Genomic DNA, 19,349 nt, shown 5'->3' on the forward strand with positions numbered 1-19,349 from the left:
TTTGATTGGGTTGATTGTTTTTTTGATTGGGTTGTTTGTTTGTTTTTTGATACAGAGCTGCATGAGCTGTTTGTACATTTTGGAACTTAATCCCTTGTTAGTTGCTTCATTTGCAAATATTTTCTCCCATTCTGAGGGCTGTCTTTTCATTTGTTTATGGTTTCATTTGCTGTGAAAAACTTTTCAGTTTAATTAGGTGCCAGTTTTTTTTTGTTTGTTTTCTTTTTATTTTCATTGTTCTAGGATGTGGATCAAAAAAGATCTTACTGCAATTTATGTCAAGGAGTGTTCTGTCTATGTTTTCCTCTAGGAGTTTTATAGTGTCTAGCCTTACATTTGCGTCGTTGATCCATTTTGAGTTTATCTTTGTGTATGGTGTTAGAGAATGTTCCAATTTCATTCTTTTATGTGTAGCTGTCCATTTTCCCCTGCACTACTTATGAAGAGAGTGTCTTTTCTCCATTGTATATTCTTGCCTCATTTGTCTTAGATGACCATCGGTGCATAGGTTTATCTCTGGACTTTCTATCCTGCTCCATTGATCCATATTGCTGTTTTTGTGCCAGTACCATACTGTTTTGATAACTCTAGCTTTGTAGTAGAGTCTGAAGTCAGGGAGGCTGATTCTTCCAGTTCCATTTTTCTTTCTCAGGATTGCTTTGGTTATTCAGGGTCTTTTGTGTTTTCACACAAATTTTAAAATTTTTTGTGCAGTTTTGTGGAAAATGCCATTGGTAATTTGATAGGGATTGCATAGACTCTGTAGATTGCCTAAGGTAGTATAGTCATTTTGACAATATTGATACTTCAAATCCAAGAACATGGTATATCTTTCCATCTGTTTGTGTCATGTTTGATTTCTTTCATCAGTGTCTTATAGTTTTCTGAATAAAGGTATTTTGCCTCCCTAGGTAAGTTTATTTCTAGGTATTTTATTCTCTTTTGATGAAGTGCTGATTAGGATTGTTTCCTTAATTCTATTTTCTGATTTTTCATTGTTAGTGTATAGGAATGCAAGCAATTTCTGTGTATTAATTTTCTATCCTGCAACTTTACTAAATTCATTGCTGAGCTCTAGCAGTTTTCTGGTAACATCTTTAGGATTGTCTATTTAGAGTATCATGTCATCTGTAAGCAGTGACAATGTTACTTCTTCTTTTCCAATTTGGATTCTTTTTATTTCTTTGTCTTGTCTGATAGCATGGCTAGTACTTCCAAAACTATGTTGACTAATAGTGGTGAGGGTGGACATCCTTGTTTTGTTCCTGATCTTAGAGGAGACCTTCAGTTTTTCACCATTGAGAATGATGTTTGCTGTGGGTTTGTCATCTATGGCCCCTATTATCTAGATGTTGATTACCTCTATGCCTACTTTTTGAAGAGTTTTTATCATAAATGGGTGTTGAATTTTGTCAAAAGCTTTTTCTGCATCTATTGAGATGATCATATGTTTTTATTCTTCAGTTTGTTAATGTGGTGTATCATAGTGATTGATTTGCATATATTGAAGAATCCTTGCACCCCCTGGATAAATCTCACATGATCATCCCACATGATCCTTTTAATGTGTTGTTGGATTCGGTTTGCTAGTATTTTGTTGAGGATTTCTGCATCTCTGTTCATCAGTGATATTGGCCTGTAATATTCTTTTTTTGTGGTATCTTTGTCTGGTTTTGTTATCAGGGTGGTGGTGACCTCATAGAATGAGCTTAGGAGAGTTCCTTCCTCTTCAATTTTTTGAAAGAGTTTCAGAAGGATAGGCGTTAACTCTTCTCTAAATGTTTGACAGAATTCACCTGTGAAGCTGTCTGTCCTGGATTTTGTTGGAAGTTTTTTAATCACCGTTTCAATTTCAGTACTTGCGATTGGTCCATTCATATTTTCTATTTTTCCTGGTTCAGTCTTGGAAGGTTGTACCATTCTAAGAATTTGTCCATTTCTTCTAGGTTGTCCATTTTATTAGCATATAGTTTCTCATAGTAGTCCCTTACGATCCTTTGTATTTCTACAGTGCCAGTTGTAACTTCTCCTTTTTCATTTTTAATTTTATTGATTTGGGCCCTCTCCCTTTTTTTTCTTGATGAGTCTAGCTAGAGGTTTATCAATTGCATGTGGTCATTCTTAAACATGTAGAATGCAAGAATGTGTAAACTGGATTGTCTTGGTTAAAGTCCAACCAGGAGACAAGAGACAGAAACCACACCAGTAATTTTAACAGTAAAAATGTAATATGAATAATTATGAACTAGAAAAATATGGTTACCTACTTAAAAAAGGTAAAAAAGACTGCAAAAGATATGAGAATAGAAAATGTAGGGAACAACTACTATCACTATGGCTGAAGGAGAGTATCCAAAAAAGGAACAAACTAGAAGAGCCTCTTTCTCCTAGGTTGAGATTCACATCCCATTTGGAGAGTGGCTGGCTGCAGCCTACTGGATGCCACAGGAGTTTGTTGGGGTGTTGGTGGACTGGGGATAATGAGCATGCATCCTCCTGCTGGAGTGCCAGGGAGCTTCTGTGGGTGTCCTGTATGGTGCTGACAGCTGTGCCAGAGAAGCAAAGAGAAAAACACATGGGAACCAGGAAAAAGAATCCCCTTTTTCTTCAATGCCTTTCAGTTTTCCTCCAAACACTCTCTACTGACAAACCTTAACATGGTGCCAGCTGCCAAAGGAACAATGTTTACAAGATCCAGCTCACAAAGTAAGAGTAAAAAGAAAGTGGATTTAGAGCTAAGAGGCAATAAATTGATATTTATTGGCAGAAAGCTCTAACCCAACATGATCTAACTCAATTATAATTGTGTACACATTCTAATATTAATCTTCAGGTGTTTAAAAATTCTAATATAGACATTTTGTTTCCTTACAAAAAGTAATAACAATAAATACTGTAGTGAAAAATTCCACAGAAGTCTGATATTCAATTCAAAAAATATCTACGGGTGACTACAAACACCCTGTTTTTTCACAGCTCACAATCTAGTCAGATAGACTCATGAATTGTCAATAACTATATAAATATGTTCAGATGGAGGTATGAATAAGAAGCTCTAAGAATGAAACCTGCACATTTGTGAATAAATTCAGCCAAAACAAAAAGATGTGTAATATGATACAGGATATTGACATGAGTCCTCCCAGAATATTTTACTCTGAAAATTTCAGGGTCAAAAAATTCAGATAAATTAGAGGAAGTTCAAAGAAGGAAGACAGGAATGATGAATGGAACAGAGAGATTGGTTTGTGAAAGGAAAGGCTAACAGAAATAAATCTATATAGATTAGCTATGTGACAGGAAAATCAGAGAGCTGACAAGCATGAGTCAGATGTAAATACAAAAAAACTATAATCAAGGGATAGCACAGTAAGTGGAATTTAGTCTAACTCCATGAACTTCTAATTGGGGAGATGTAGGGCTTGAGTTATGCCCTAAGAATGGATTCATATTCAACAGAAAGAAGATACATGTGTTGACAGATGGAGAGCTTGAGCTAAGCCCCATAACAGGAAATTTCTGTTGAGCAACCAGTTGGGCTAATGCAGAAGACTGTGTAGAGATACAAGAATATCTGTGTCTGAGAGCAAGGAGCTATTCTGTGCCACCCCAGAGAATAGGTGATGGGAAAAGCTGAGTGATTAAAAGAGTAATTGAAGGAATTGTTAAAGAATGTCAGAAGAAGGAACAGCATGTGGAGAGTGCTGAATGTCGAAGAGTCTGAATATTACCTCGGAGGCCAAGGGGAGTCATTGGAGGGCTTGCTGTTGTTCTTATGTGTTTACTTTTTTTATATTCTGTAAAAAGAATTGTGTAAACATGATTTTGGAATTATATGTGTGAATATCCTTTCTAGGGAACACAACATAGAGAAGATTAACAAGCATAACTCATTCATGGTGATACTTCCAAAATCAGAATCCCTGTGTTAGCCAGAAGAGAAAAAAATATTTCTCTTTTTTTCCCTCCTCGTTCTGTTCCCAGAATTCAATCTTCATAAATGCTTCAATTAAAGAAATAATCCTTTAAAAATCCTCCTGTGAGACAGTAAGCTTGACTCACAACAACTAACAGACCAGAACTCTTAAATGTACTGGGTGGATTGTTTTAATCTTTGAACTTCTTAGTCACTCCATCTTTTTAAGCTGTTAGGTCCTGGTTCACAGTTAGCCAGGAATTCTATGAATGTGCCATAATCCTTGGGTTCATCCCCCATTCCAAAATCCTTGGTAGTCAATTGAGTATTTTGTCAATGTGATTTAGACTTAATAGCTTATTCCATTGTTTTTGCATTTCGAATCCATGTGTGTATGTGTATCCACTACACACACACACACACACACACACACACACACACACACACTATCCAAAGTAAACATACAGATTTATTTGTATTCCCTAAAATGAAAATGGACAATTTTTTTGTCCACATACATCTTAGCAAAGTTCATAAATCTGTTCAACTGCATATACTCTGACAGTTGGAAACCTGCATCAAATTTTATGACAAGTTAGAAGTAGAATCCTGTAGGTATCTCTGAGGAAAATTTGATTCACTGGGAACCTCAACTGTAGAGAAATATGCTCTGGAAATTCATCTATCTTACATTATAATTTCTGCATTCACAACTTCCATAGGTATTCTGAAGAATAGCTGTGCTAAAGAGAGAGAATAAACTTCATAAAGCACTGTTCTCCATACTTGCCCCACATTTTTCTACCACTAAATCTTTACCATCTAGAAGGACTACTTTTGAACATTCACTTTTCAAATCCCTACATCCTTTTTCAAAGACTAAAATGTCATCTCTTTCAAGAAACCTTGTTTGATTCCTTGTCCCAACCACATCCTATTTCTTCTGCCTATAAGTTCTCATAATAGTTTATATTTGTATTTTGACATTTATCAAATTTGGCTTTGAATTATGTTCATATGTGTATTTGTCTAGTCCCTTAAACTAGATTGTATTTGCCTAATCCCTTAAAGCTTGAGGTTAGAAGCCACGTTCTACTGATATGATATTATTATTCACAACTCCCAGTATTTTCCTTACAATAAGTATTCAATAAATGATTATTCAATTTAATTTAGGGATCAAGATATAGTAATTGAGAAAGCTCCAATCGTTATTGGTAGGATGTCTGTTAAAAAAACATTAAAATGCTCCCTCTTTGTGCTAGGAAATTTATTAATATTCTTCAGATTATATATATATATATATATATATATTTTTTTTTTTTTTTTTTTTTGCTGTACGCGGGCCTCTCACTGCTGTGGCCTCTCCCGTTGCAGAGCACAGGCTCCGGACACACAGGCTCCGCAGCCATGGCTCGTGGGCCCAGCCGCTCCGCGGCATGTGGGATCTTCCAGGATCGGGGCACGAACCCGTGTCCCCTGCATCGGCAGGCGGACTCTCAACCACTGCGCCACCATGGAAGCCCCAGATTATATTTTAACGATGTTCTGTGATAGAAAATTAAAAGAAATACTTCTGTGTATTAGTTTACTCAAATAAAGCTGGTTTTATGAATTCAAAAGGGATTATATACAATGGACCATATATACTGCAAAACCAAATGAGTAGTGATTTCTTCTTCTATTATTTAAAAAGTTTAAAAGAAATTCCAGGAAAGTTACTAGGTCTAATTTAATCTCCAGTAATGAAAAACAATGTGATGTACCTGAGTAGGGCAAAAGAAAAAAGAAAAAACAGAGACAAAATAATAAGGATGGGACTGGCACCACAGGGAGGGAGCTGTGAAGGAGGAAAAGCTTCCACACACTAGGAAGCTCCTTCACTGGTGGAAACGGGAGGGTGGGCAGGGCAGGGGAAGCTTCAGAACCATAGAGCAGAGTGCAGCAACAGTGGTGCAGAGGGTGAAGCACAGAGATTCCCGCACAGAGGATCGGTGCCAACCAGCACTCACTAGCCTGAGAGGCTTGTCTGCTCACCTGCCAGAGCAGGTGGGGGCTGAGAGCTGAGGTTCCTGCTTTGGAGGTCAGATTCCAGGGAGAGGACTTTGTTGGCTGTGTGAACACAGCCTGAAGGGGACTAGTGCACCACAGCTAATCAGAAGGGAGCCCAGGAAAATGTCTGGAACTCCCTAAGAGGCAAGAGACCATTGTATCAGGGTGCACGAGGAGAGGAGATTCAGAGCACTGGCTAAATGAGTTTCAGAGATGGGCACGAGCTGCGGCTACCACCGCGGACACACCAGAGATGGGCATGAAATGCTAACACTGCTGCTGCAGCCACGAAGAATCCCATGTGTGAGCACAGGTCACAGTACACACCTCCCCCACAACAGGAGCCTGTGCAGCATGCCACTGCAAGGGTCCTGCAATCCAGGGACAACTTCCTGGGGAGAACACATGGAGCACCCCAGGTTGTTGCAATTTCATGCTGGCCTCTTCTGCTGCAGGCTTGTCCTGCATTCCGTACCCCTCCCTCCCCAGGCCTGAGTGAGCCAGAGCCCCCTGGTCAGCTGCTGCTTTAACCCCCTCCTGTCTGGGTGAAGAACTGACTCCAGAGGGGGACCTATATGAAGAGGTGGGGCCAAATCCAAAGCTGAAACCCGGGAGCTGTGCAAACAAAGAAGAGAAAGGGAAATTTCTCCCAGCAGCCTCAGGAGCAGTGGATTAAATCTCTACAATCAACTTGATGTACCCTGTATCTGTGGAATATATGAATAGACAATGAATCATCCCAAAATTGAGGCAGTGGACTTTGGGAGCAACTATAGACTGGGGGTTTGCTGTATGAGACTGACTAGATTCTGATTTTTATTTTTATCTTAGTTTAGTACTTAGCACTTGTTATCATTGGTGAATTTCCTTATAGGTTTTGTTGGTCTTTTCTCTTTCTTTTAATTACTTTTTAATATTCTTAATTTAATAATATTTTTTATTTTAATAATTTTACTTTCTTTTCTTCTTTCTTTCTTTCTTTCTTTCTTTCTTTTCTCCCTTTTCTTCTGAGCCATGTGACTGACACCATCTTGGTGCTCTGGCCGGGTGTCAGGACTGAGCCTCTGAGGTGGAAGAGCCAAGTTCAGAACATTAGATCACCAGACACCTCCCAGCCCCACATAATATCAATCGATGAGAGCTCCCCCAGAGATCTCCATCTTAAGGCTAAGACCCAGCTCCACTCAGCAATCAGCAAACCCCAGTGCTGGACGCCCCATGCCAAACAACTAGCAACACAGGAACACAACTCCATCCATTAGCAGAGAGGCTGCCTAAAGTCATAGTAAGTTCACAGATACCCCCAAAACACACCAGAAGATTGGGTCCTACCCACCAGAAAGACAAGATCCAGCCTCATTCGCCAGAACACAGGCACCAGTACCCTCCACAAGGAAGCCAACACAACCCATTGAAAGAACCCTACCTACTAGGGGCAGACACCAAAAACAATGGGAATTATGAACCTGAAGCATGTGAAAAGTGACCCCAAACACAGTAAGTTAAGCAAAATGAGAAAACAGAAACACACAGCAGATGGAGGAGCAAGGAAAAACTCGCCAGACCTAACACATGAAGAGGAAATAGACAGTCTACCTGAAAAACAATTCAGGCTAATGATACTAAAGATGATCCAAAATCTTGGAAATAGAATGGAGAAAATACAAGAAATGTTTAACAAGGAGCTAGGAAATGTAAAGAGCAAACAAACAATGATAGCACAATAAATGAAATTAAAAATTGTCTACAAGGAATCAGTAGCAGAATAACTGAGGCACAAGAACGGATAAGTGACTTGGAAGATAAAATAGGGGAAATAACTACTGCAGAGCAGAATAAACAAAAAGAATGAAAAGGATTGAGAACAGTCTCAGAGATATCTGGTACAACATTAAACACACAAACATTTGAATTATTGGGGTCCCAGAAGTAGAAGAGAAAATAAAAGGGACTGAGAAAATATTTAAAGAGATTATAATTGAAGACTTCCCTAACATGAGAAATGAAATAGTCAGTCAAGTCCAGGAAGCACAGAGAGTCTAATACAGGATAAATTCAAAGAGAAACATGTCAAGATAAATATTAGTCAAACTATGAAAGATTAAATACAAAAGAAAAAAACATTAAAAACAGCAAGGGAAAAGCAACAAATAACATACAAGGTAATCCCCATAAGGTTAACAGCTGATCTTTCAGCAGAAACTCTACAAGCCAGAAAAGAGTGGCAGGACATATTTAAAGTGATGAAGAGGGAAAAACTATAACCAAGATTACCCAGCAAGGATTTCATTCACATTCAAAGGAGAAATTAAAACCTTTACAAACAATCAAATGCTAAGAGAATTCAGCACCACCAAACCAGCTTTACAACAAATGCTAAGGAACTTCTCTAGGCAGGAAACACAAGAGAAGGAAAAGAACAACAATAACAAACACAAAACAATTAAGAATGTGACAGTAGGAACATACATATTGATAATTACCTTAAACATAAATGGATTAAATATTCCAACCAAAAGACATAGACAGGCTGAGTGGATGCAAAAACAAGACCCGTATATATGCTCTCTACAGGACACCCACTTCAGACATAGGGAAACATACAGACTGAAAATGATGGGATGGAAAAAGATATTCCATGCGAATGGAAATTAAAAGAAAGCTGGAGTAGCAATTATCATAACAGACAAAAGAAACTTTAAAATAAAGACAAGAGACAATGAAGGACACTACATAATGATCAAGGCATCAATCCAAGAAGAAGATATAACAATTGTAAATATTTATGCACCCAACATAGGAGTACCTCAATACATTAGGAAAATGCTAACAGCCATAAGAGGAGAAAACAACAATAACACAATATTAGTAAGGGACTTTAAAACCTTATTTTCACCAATGGATAAATCATCTGAAATGAAAATAAATAAGGAAACACAAGCTTTAAATGATGCATTAAACAAAATGGACTTAATTGATATTTATAGGACATTCCATCCAGAAACAACAGAATACACTTTCTTCTCAAGTGCTCATGGAATATTCTCCAGGATAGATCATATCTTGGTTCAAAATGAAGCCTTGGTAAATATAAGAAAATTAAAATTGTATCAAGTATCTTTCCAACCACAACGCTATGAGAATACATATCAATTACAGGAAAATAACTGTATAAATAAAAAAGAAACACATAGAGGCTAAACAACACACTACTAAGTAAACAAGAGATCACTGAAGAAATCAGAGGAAGTCAAAAAATACCTAGAAACAAATGACAAGGAAAACAAAATGACTCAAACCTATGGGACACAGCAAAAGCAGTCCTAAGAGGAAAGTTTATAGGAACACAATTCTACCTCAATTAACAAGAAAAATCTCAAATAAACAACCTAAACTTACTCATAAAGAAATTAGAGAAAGAAAAACAAACAAACCCTAAATTCAGCAGAAGGAAAGAAATCATAAAGATCAGATCAGAAATAAATGAAAAGTAAATGAAGGAAGTGATAGCAAAGATCAATAAAACTAAAAGCTGGTTCTTTGAGAAGATAAAAAAAAATGATGAAGTATTACCCAGACTAATCAAGAAAAAGAAGGAGAAGACTCATCAACAGAACTAGAAATGAAAAAGGAGAAGTAACAGCTGACACTGCAGAAATACTAAGGATCATCAGAGATTACTAAAAGCAATGATATGCCAATAAAATGGACAACCTGGAAGAAATGGACAAATTCTTAGAAAATCACAAACTTCTGAGACTGAAACAGGAAGAAATAGAAAATTTAAACAGACAAATCACAAGCAGTGAAATGGAAACTGTGAATAAAAATCTTCCAAGAACCCAAAGCCCAGGACCAGATGCATTCACAGGTGAGTTCGATCAAATATTTAGAAAAAAATGTAACACCTATCCTACTCAAACTCTTCCAAAATATAGCACCCACATATTTTGGAACACTCCCAAACTCATTCTATGACGCCATCATCACCTTGATACCAAAACCAGACAAAGATGTCACACAAAAAAAGAAAACTACAGTTCATATCACTGATGAACATAGAGGAAAAAATTCTCAACACAATAGTAGCAAACAGAATCCAACAGCACACTAAAAGGATCATACAACACGATCAATTGGGGTTTATCCCAGGAATGCACGGATTCTTCAATATAGGCAAATCAATCAATGCGATACACCATATTAACAAATTGAAGGAGAAAAACCATATGATCATCTCGATCGATGCAGAGAAATCTTCTACAAATTTCAACACCCATTTATGATAAAAACCACCCAGAAAGAAGGCAGAGAAGGAACTTACGTCCACATAATAAAGGCCATATATGACAAACCACAGCCAACATTGTTCTCAATGGTGAAAAACTGAAACCATTTCCACTAAGGTCAGGAACAAGACAAGGTTGTCCACTCTCACCACTATTATTCAACATTGTTCTCAAAGTTTTAGCCACAGCAATCAGAAAAGAAAAGGAAATAAAAGGAATCCAAATTGGAAAAGAAGAAGTAAAACTCACTGTTCACAGATGACAAGATACTATACATAGAGAATCCTAAAGATGCTACCAGAATACTGCTAGAGCTAATCAATGAATTTGGTAAAGTAGCAGGATACAAAATTAATGCACAGAAATCTCTTGCATTCCTATACACTAATGATGAAAAATCTGAGAAAGAAATTAAGGAAACACTCCCATTTACCATTGCAACAAAAAGAATAAAATACCTAGGAATAAACCTAACTAGAGAGATAAAAGGCCTGTATGCAGAAAACTCTAAGACACTGATGAAGGAAATTAAAGATGATACCAACAGATGGAGAGATATACCATGTTCTTGGATTGGAAGAATCAACATTGTGAAAATGAGAAAACTACCCAAAGTAATCTACAGATTCAATGAAATCCCTATCAAACTACCAATGGCATTTATCACAGAACTAGAACAACAACAAAAAAAATCACAGTTTGTGGAAACAAAAAAGACCCTGAATAGCCAAAGCAATCTTGAGAAAGAAAACCGTAGCTGCAGGAATCAGGCTCCCTGACTTTAGACTACACTACAAAGCTACAGTAATCAAGACAGTATGGTACTGGCACAAAAACAGAAATATAGATCAATTGAACCAAATAGAAAACCCAGAGATAAACCCATGAACATATGGTCACCTTATTTTTGTTAAAGGAGGCAAGAGCATACAATGGAGAAAAGACAGCCACTTCAATAAGTGGTGCTGGGAAAACTGGACAGCTACATGGAAAAGAATGAAATTAGAACACTCCTGAACACCATATACAAAAATATGCTCAAAATGGATTAAAGACCTAAATGTAAGGCCAGACACTAAAAAACTCTTATAGGAAAACATAGGCAGAACACTCTATGACATAAATCACAGCAAGATTCTTTTTGGACCACCTCCTAGAGAAATGGAAATAAAAACAAAAATAAACAAATGGGACCTAATGAAACTTAAAAGATTTTGCACAGCAAAAGAAACCATAAACAAGATGAAAAGACAACCCTCAGACTGGAAGAATATATTTGCAAATGAAGCAACTGAAAAAGATTAAACTCCAAAATATACAAGTAGCTCATGCAGCTCAATATCAAAAAAAAACAAACAACCCAATCCAAAAATGGGCAGAAGATCTAAATGGACATTTCTCCAAAGAAGGTATACAGATTGCCAACAAACACATGAAAGGATGTTCAGCATCACTTATCATTAGAGAAATGCAAATCAAAACTAAAATGAGGTATCACCTCACACCAGTAAGAATGGGCATCACCGAAAAATCTACAAACAATAAATGCTGGAGAATGTGTGGAGAAAAGGGAACCCTCTTGCAATGTTAGTGGGAATGTAAATTGATAAAGCCACTATGGAGAACAGTATGGATGTTCCTTAAAAAACTAAAAACAGAATTACCATACGACCCAGCAATCCCACTACTGGGGATATACTCTGAGAAGACCATAATTCAAAAAGAATCATGTACCACAATGTTCATTGCAGCACTATTCACAATAGCCAGGACACGGAAGCAACTTAAGTGTCCATCAACAGATGAATGGATAAAGAAGATGTGACATATATATATATATATATATATATATATATATAAAATGGAATATTACTCACCCATAAGAAGAAATGAAATAGAGTTATTTGTAGTGAGGTGGATGGACCTAGAGTCTGTCATACAGAGTGAAGTAAGTCGGAAAGAGAAAAACAAATACCGTATACTAACAAATATATATGGAATCTATGAAAAATAATGGTTCTGAAGAACCTAGAGGCAGGACAGGAGTAAAGACGCAGATGTAGAGAATGGACTTGAGGACACGAGGGAGGGTGGGAGTGTAAGCAGTGACACAGTGAGAGAGTAGTTTTGACGTATATACCCTACCAAATGTAAACTTGATAGGTATTGGGAAGCAGCTCCATAGCACAGGGAGACCAGCTCGGTGCTTTGTGACCACCTAGTGGGGTGGGATAGGGAGGATGGCGGGAGACACAAGAGGGAGTGGATATGGGGATATATGTATACGTATAGCTGATTCAGTTTGTTATACAGCAGAAACTAACAGAGCAATGTCAAGCAGTTATACTCCAATAAAGATGTTTTTAAAAAAGGGTGTGAGTGTGCAGCCCTAAACAATCACTTTACCACTTCCTATTTCCCATTAAAATTTGAGGGAATCTGAGCAAATAAAATATAGATATATTATAAAGTAGAATAAAAGTTGTAAATGTGTTCAAGGTTTAAAATTTCAAATATAAACTCTTTGTTTGTGTTAAATATTCAAAACTACTGTTTCAGTTTTCTAAAAAGTCAATTACTTGCCCTTTGCCACTGGCCATGCTCCCAAATGACTAAAACGACATTTACAGGAATTAGCTTCCTCCTGGACAATGCCTTAAACATCTAATTTATTATCATTTTTATTTCAATGGCTTAAGAACCAGATTGTCACAGAAAACTACAACAGTGAAAGTTGCAAAGGTTCCTCCTTTAAAAGCCAAAATATATTAACTCATGAGCATAACAGCACCACTCTTGGCTTACAGCGGGGAATGGGGATTTTTTTTAATGTGAAAGACAAGTTTTTTCCTACCAATACAATTCTAGGATACATAAAATACCTTGTAATGCTGAATATGACTCCTGGAAATGCCACTTTTTGATATCTAATTTCAAATAGATATTGACACAGAAAGAAAAAAGAAGGGATTTTTAAGAGAGAGAGAGAATCTGCAGGAGGAAAAAAAAAGACAAAAAAAACAAAACAAAAAAAGAATTGAGGTCACGAGGGATACTGAGGAAAGCACAGCAGTCATGAATCAGACTTGCCCTGTGGTGATTCATCTCCTTGAATCTCTTCCTCTTCCTTGGAAATCCAGCTTGATTTTACAGCTTATGACCTGAGCCAACTACAGCCATGGCATTTCTGCTAAAATCCAAACCACTAAGACAAAAGCAGCCTTGCCAAGATTATACAGATGTGTTTGTTTATTTTACTTTATTTCATTTTTAACTTGACAAGTAAAATTTAGTTTATGATGGCAGAAAGTGGGACTTGGAGATAAGTTTAGGATGCTTAGCTATAACTTGTTCTTGTAAATATGCCTTAGCAGTCAGGATTGAACAAAAAATAAGAAGATTAGACAAGATAAGTTAAGCATAGACTGAGAAAAATAAAAGTAAAATATTTTTCTCATGCACTTTTCAATTTCCAGAAGGCTGGTAAATTATTGAAGTATTTCTTAAAGTTATAAGACATGAGTAGAATCATCACTGTCATTCACATTAATAATAGTTCATATTTTCTTCTTGCTATTAAACTCCAGTGTCTGAAGTTATAATGTATTTTAAAAGAGTTTCAGAAAAAAAGGTAAAACACTTTAGCCACTATTCTCTCTATATTTGGTCACATCTGAAAATACTGAGAATTAGCACTCTGTGGAAATTACTGTCCTATCAAGCAATAGCTATTTAATGCATTTAAAATGTCTATCACCATGTCTGATGCTTAGATTAATATCAAATTAATATATTAGAATCAGTAACTTCTCAACATTATATAATTATTATCATTATTATGACTGTTATTATTTAATTTCTAAGATAGTTCCCAGGTCCTTAAGAAAGACAAGGCAAGAGGGTGGGAGAATATTTACATGTCAAAGTGTCAGAGAATTTATCAATACAATTACAAGTTTTCTGAAGTAAATGCTCTAAGAAAAGAGAGGTCAGACGACTATATACAGGAAGAAGTCTATCTATAGTTTAAGCAAGCTGGGAGGGATATTAAGGCCATCTTGATCACCACTAGACTGTGAGATTCCTGAGCAAAGACAAAATAATTTCGCTTCTAAATGCAAGTGCCTCTTACAGTCCCTGACACAGAGGTCCTTACTCAAGTTTTGGCAAATGAGCATATAAATGACTATGCTGTACTAGAATACTTATCTGTGTTATTTAGGATATTTAATATATCTAGACCTCAGTGTCCTGTAAAATTAGGATAACACTCTACATCTTACAGACTATTGTTAAGGTTAAATCAGATTATTTATGGAAAACCACCAAGAATAGTGTTTCAATAACTAGAATGTTTCCTTCCCCAGGCCTCATGTTTCATAAACAAAGTCTCAACAAAATTCTTAAAATGATATATTGTTTTGATTATCTTTTTTTTCTTTGCTTTGGCTGTTGGGAACTTCATTTTTGTTATCCAAACATGAATATTATTATACATACATTTGTATTCAACATATTCTTTTTTACCCCAGCTTTATTGAGGTATAATTGACGCATTGTGCAAGCTTAAGGTATACAAGATGTTAATTTGACACAGTTATATATTGCAAAATGATTACCACCATAGAGTTAGTTAACATGTCCATCATACCACAAAATGATCGTTTCTTAAGTATCTGTCATCAAATGAATGGATAAAGAAGATGTGGTATGTATATTCAATAAAATATTATTCAGCCATCAGAAAGAAGGAAATCTTGCCATTTGTGAAAACATGATAGACCTTGAGGGCATTATGCTAAGTGAAGTAAGTCAGAGAAAGACAAATCCTGCATGGTATCACTTATATGTGAAATCTGAAAAGCCAAACCCATAGAAACAGTAAAATGGTAGTTGGCTGGGGCTGGAGCTGAAAGAAATGGGGCTGGTCAAAGCGTACGAACTTTCAGTTGTAAGATAAATAAGCTGTGGAGATCTACCAACATGTTCTTAAAAATAATCAGCCATAAGGTACAACAATGATGACTCATGACAAATGTGTATGAAAGTAGCATAACCTTAAACTTGAGACTTCCAAACAAAAGTTTGGATAAGGTGTCATCATATCCCTTACCTGCAGAAGAAACTAAATCACAATGAAAATTATATGTACTGCTATTTCAGGAAACTTTTGAGGTGAAGTTTATACCTTGTATTTGGTGCTAGCCAGTAGGTTGTCTTTAAAATCCCTCAACTCAACATCATAGTTGAGTCTAACACCAGCAATATCAACTAAATCATTAAACATTATGACTTAAACAAGCTGTGACTGTGGGACAAAAAGGGTTACTTTTGCTCTTACTGTTTCAGCAGTGGTCTCATTGTCTTCCTTTGTTTGCAGAGGTAGATATACAGCAGCACTGTTCTGGCTAGGCAATGCTTGGTCTTCCATCAGACACTCACATGGAATAGGTCTCCACTTTGCATTTCAGAACTTGAGTTCAAACTCATTGTGTTCCATTAGACTAGTTGGAGATGAAACCAACCCTCTCTGATGGGCTATGTATGCTAGAGCAGGTTTTCTCCACCCTGCCGTATGTAATGTGTGTCAGGACAAATACATACATTTATCCAGAAAACCAGGAATAACAAGCCCTCCTCAATATGTTCTTTCAATTTTCCTAACATAAGAATAGTTATAAAATAAAGGACCATTAAGTTGACCATCTGGGGAATATAAAATGACTTGCCTGTTGTACAGTGGTTAAGCACAGTATTACCATATGACCCAACAATACTCCTTTTAGGCATATACTCAAAGGAGATGAAAACAGGAACTCTAACAAATGCTTGCGCACCAATGTTCATAGTAACACTATTCACAACAGCCAAGAGGTGGAAACACCCCAGATGTCTATTAATGGATGAATAGGTAAACAAAAAGTAGTATATATATACAATGAATTATTATTTAGTCATAAAAAATGGAATTATGATATGTTACAACATAGATAAACCTTGAAAAAATTATGCTAAGTAAGATAGGCCAAACAAAAAAGGACAAATATTGTATGATTCCACGTATATGAGGTACCTAGAATAGGGAAATTCATAGCAGCAGGAAGTAGAATAGCAGTCACTGGGGCTTGGTGGGCGTGGGCAGGGGAAGGAGGGAATGGAAAAGTATTGTTTAATGGGTACAGAGTTTCAGTTTGGGATGATAAAAAATTCTGGAAATGGTTAATGGTGATGTTTGCACAACATTGTGAATGTACTTAATTCCACTGAATTTTGGCATTAAAAATTGACTACAGAAACCTTAGAAAGGTAAATTTTATGTTATATATATATATTTATTTTTACAACAATAAAACAAATGAATAAATGTTTAAAATGATTACTCCCTTGCAGTAGAGATACTCCATTCATCACAAGATTAAATTTCTTCTAAGCTGGGGAGGATTGCATAGTGTCATAAAAAATAGCTCCAGACGTGGATTCAGAAGTCTTTCTCTGAAGCTTCAGCTCTGTCACTTACTAGTGATAAAAATTTGAGCTAGCCCCTTAGGTCCCTTTCACATTAGTTTTTTTTCCAGTTATAGTATCCAACAAAGTTGTTGTGATGACTTAAAATTAAAAGGAAATAATTCATATAAAATGCTTTGTAAACAACAATTGTACAAGTGGATGGGGGAAATTTTTATTTTACATTCCTTTAAGGAGCTTGGTAATAATCTTATCACTAAAATGTACTTATTAATTCCTATTTAAATGCCCTAAATTATTGTTATTGTTGGTAAGGCTCAAAGTGTTTTGTTTGTTTTATTTTTAATATTTCTCTATATAAAGTATTGAATCACACATTTTTAGAATAAAAAGGAACTGCTGGATTTCTGAGGAAACTACATTTCTATTTACTTTTCTAACAATGAATGGGTCATTAAACCTTTTCATTTATACTATTTCTACACCATTTGTTTAATGTTCATTTAGCCTCAGTATACATACCTTAGGAATAAAGGATAGCTATATTGTATCTTGTCTGGGGAAAAAAATGTTCCTACAAGTAGTACAAGTATTAAAAAATTAATTTTGCTTTCTGCTCTCATCTTCCATTCCAAACCACTCAATCCATTATCAGTCTTTTGATTGTCAAACATATAATGAGTTTGATATGACATTATATCCAATTAGACATTATCTTGTAAAAACCTTTGGATACATAATTACATTGAAAAATAAATATTTAAAAGTAACAAATGTATTGTTATTACATTATAAATTAATACCAAAATTGCTGTTGTCAACGACTAATTTTTTGTTTCCCTCCTTAGTGGTTATGTCTTTGACTATGATTACTACAGAGATGATTTCTACAGTAGGTATGTAAATTTCTCATTCTTATTTCCCTTTGATTTAAATTATATTTTAACTGTTCTGTACATTTCATTCACAGGTATTATTGATTAATACATTTAAATAATATTTTATAGTAAAAAAAGTCCCAATAAAATGTAAGATAGCCAGATTTTTCTATTTTGATTGTACTCACTGAAATATAGTAGATCTTGGACTTCCAGAATTCAGAGGTGCTTAAGCCTAAAATTTGGTTTCTAATGTTTGGATGATATTCTAAAGATTTAATTAACCCATATTATTTTCCAGATGTGTAGTTGACTTGGAATTCTTCAAGACTGAGAGATTTATAAATTCAGAAAATGAGTACAACCTTCTAAAATACATCTGCTTTCATACAACACATAGATTCAGTAAAAATTAAGGACAATTCTTGCTTTGCATAGCAGTGTGTGACCAAAAAGGAAAACCATGCACAGTGATGTTAATAATCAATGGGGGGAAATAGGATTTTTCCATGACCTTTAACAATTTTTTGTCAAAACATTAAAAACTCTTATGTTATAAATATACATATTTACATATGTATACATATATGTAAATTCCCTATTCATACGTATAGGAAAATACAGTGAAACTAATAGCTATTTAGTACACTAATTTAAAATTTTAACACTGTAATGTAAAAATACTGAGAATTAGTGTGCTTCATTTCTTTGTAAAAAAAGACTTATCGAAAGTAATTTGAACAGCACTTGCCTTCTTCTTTTATTATAATAGGGAGAAAGTACTGTTTCTATCCCTTGGTGAATTGTCATACTCCCAAGACTGGATCAGCTTTGACATTTTATTAATGTTAGAAACTACCTCTGAGACTTACCTCAGTGTGTGGTTCTTTTGCCAAGTGTCACTTCCTCTGGGACATCTTCGTCCCTTTCCAGCACATCATAACCACTTTCCTCTTTTTCCTCTTTTATGTCAATATGTTTTAATTTCAACTTACAATTTTATTATAACATCTTTAATTTCTGATATTTTCCTTTTAGATGTAATTTTATGTAAAGGAATGCATTTATCTCTGGCTTAAACCACTATTTTGCTTCATCTGTGGGCTCTGTGTTTAAGGAAATCAATTTATGATACCTTGTGGGAATTTTTTTTTTCAGGTAAACTGTATATCAAATAGCTTTGTGGATTTTGAAGGAACTTTTTGGCATTCAGGGATATTTTTAGGCTGTGCAAAGCAATCCTTAGGGCTTTCTGGAGAGCATACTACTTAAAATTCATATAAACATATGGGATGCTATATATATATATTTAGAGTAAAAAAAAAATGTTTTATTTTACTAAGTTCCTCTGCCTCCATCTCTAGAGTCTCTTGAATAGAAGAGTGTCCACATCCCTATAGTCAGCTATTTCTCCTCTAATTCCATTTACATTTAATTTTAATTTTATTTCCAGTGTTACTTTTCAACTATTTGCTGCACCAATCCCTTCTTTTGATTATCCATTTTTATAAAATGCCACATGGATTTATCACCAGCAGTCAAGGAAACAATACAACTACACATTTGCTCTCCATGTGTGAACTAACAGATGCACAGGGACAAATCACTGACAGACTTAGAAAGAGGTGATGTGATTGGCCACTGATCATCATGCACATCTGTCATTTACTTAGTGATTTGTGGACTGAAAAACTAGCAGCAAAGTTTGGACTTTATGAAATTACTCACAGTTAATATATGTGGTAACTG

At 35.5% G+C, this 19,349-nt stretch overlaps 1 protein-coding gene across 1 annotated transcript in view; it reads left to right on the top strand.

Moving 5' to 3' along the window:
• The window catches only part of RALYL (RALY RNA binding protein like), a 418,727-nt gene that overhangs the window by 363,844 nt on the left and 35,534 nt on the right, over positions 1 to 19,349 (top strand). Inside the window, exon 4 of the mRNA XM_060115714.1 lies at positions 17,571 to 17,618. Within this exon, the coding sequence (XP_059971697.1) occupies positions 17,571 to 17,618 (48 nt within the window). The remainder of the gene's footprint in view (positions 1 to 17,570; positions 17,619 to 19,349) is intronic.

Source organism: Mesoplodon densirostris, chromosome 13, assembly GCF_025265405.1.
Source record: "Mesoplodon densirostris isolate mMesDen1 chromosome 13, mMesDen1 primary haplotype, whole genome shotgun sequence".
Taxonomy (NCBI): Eukaryota; Metazoa; Chordata; class Mammalia; order Artiodactyla; family Ziphiidae; genus Mesoplodon; species Mesoplodon densirostris.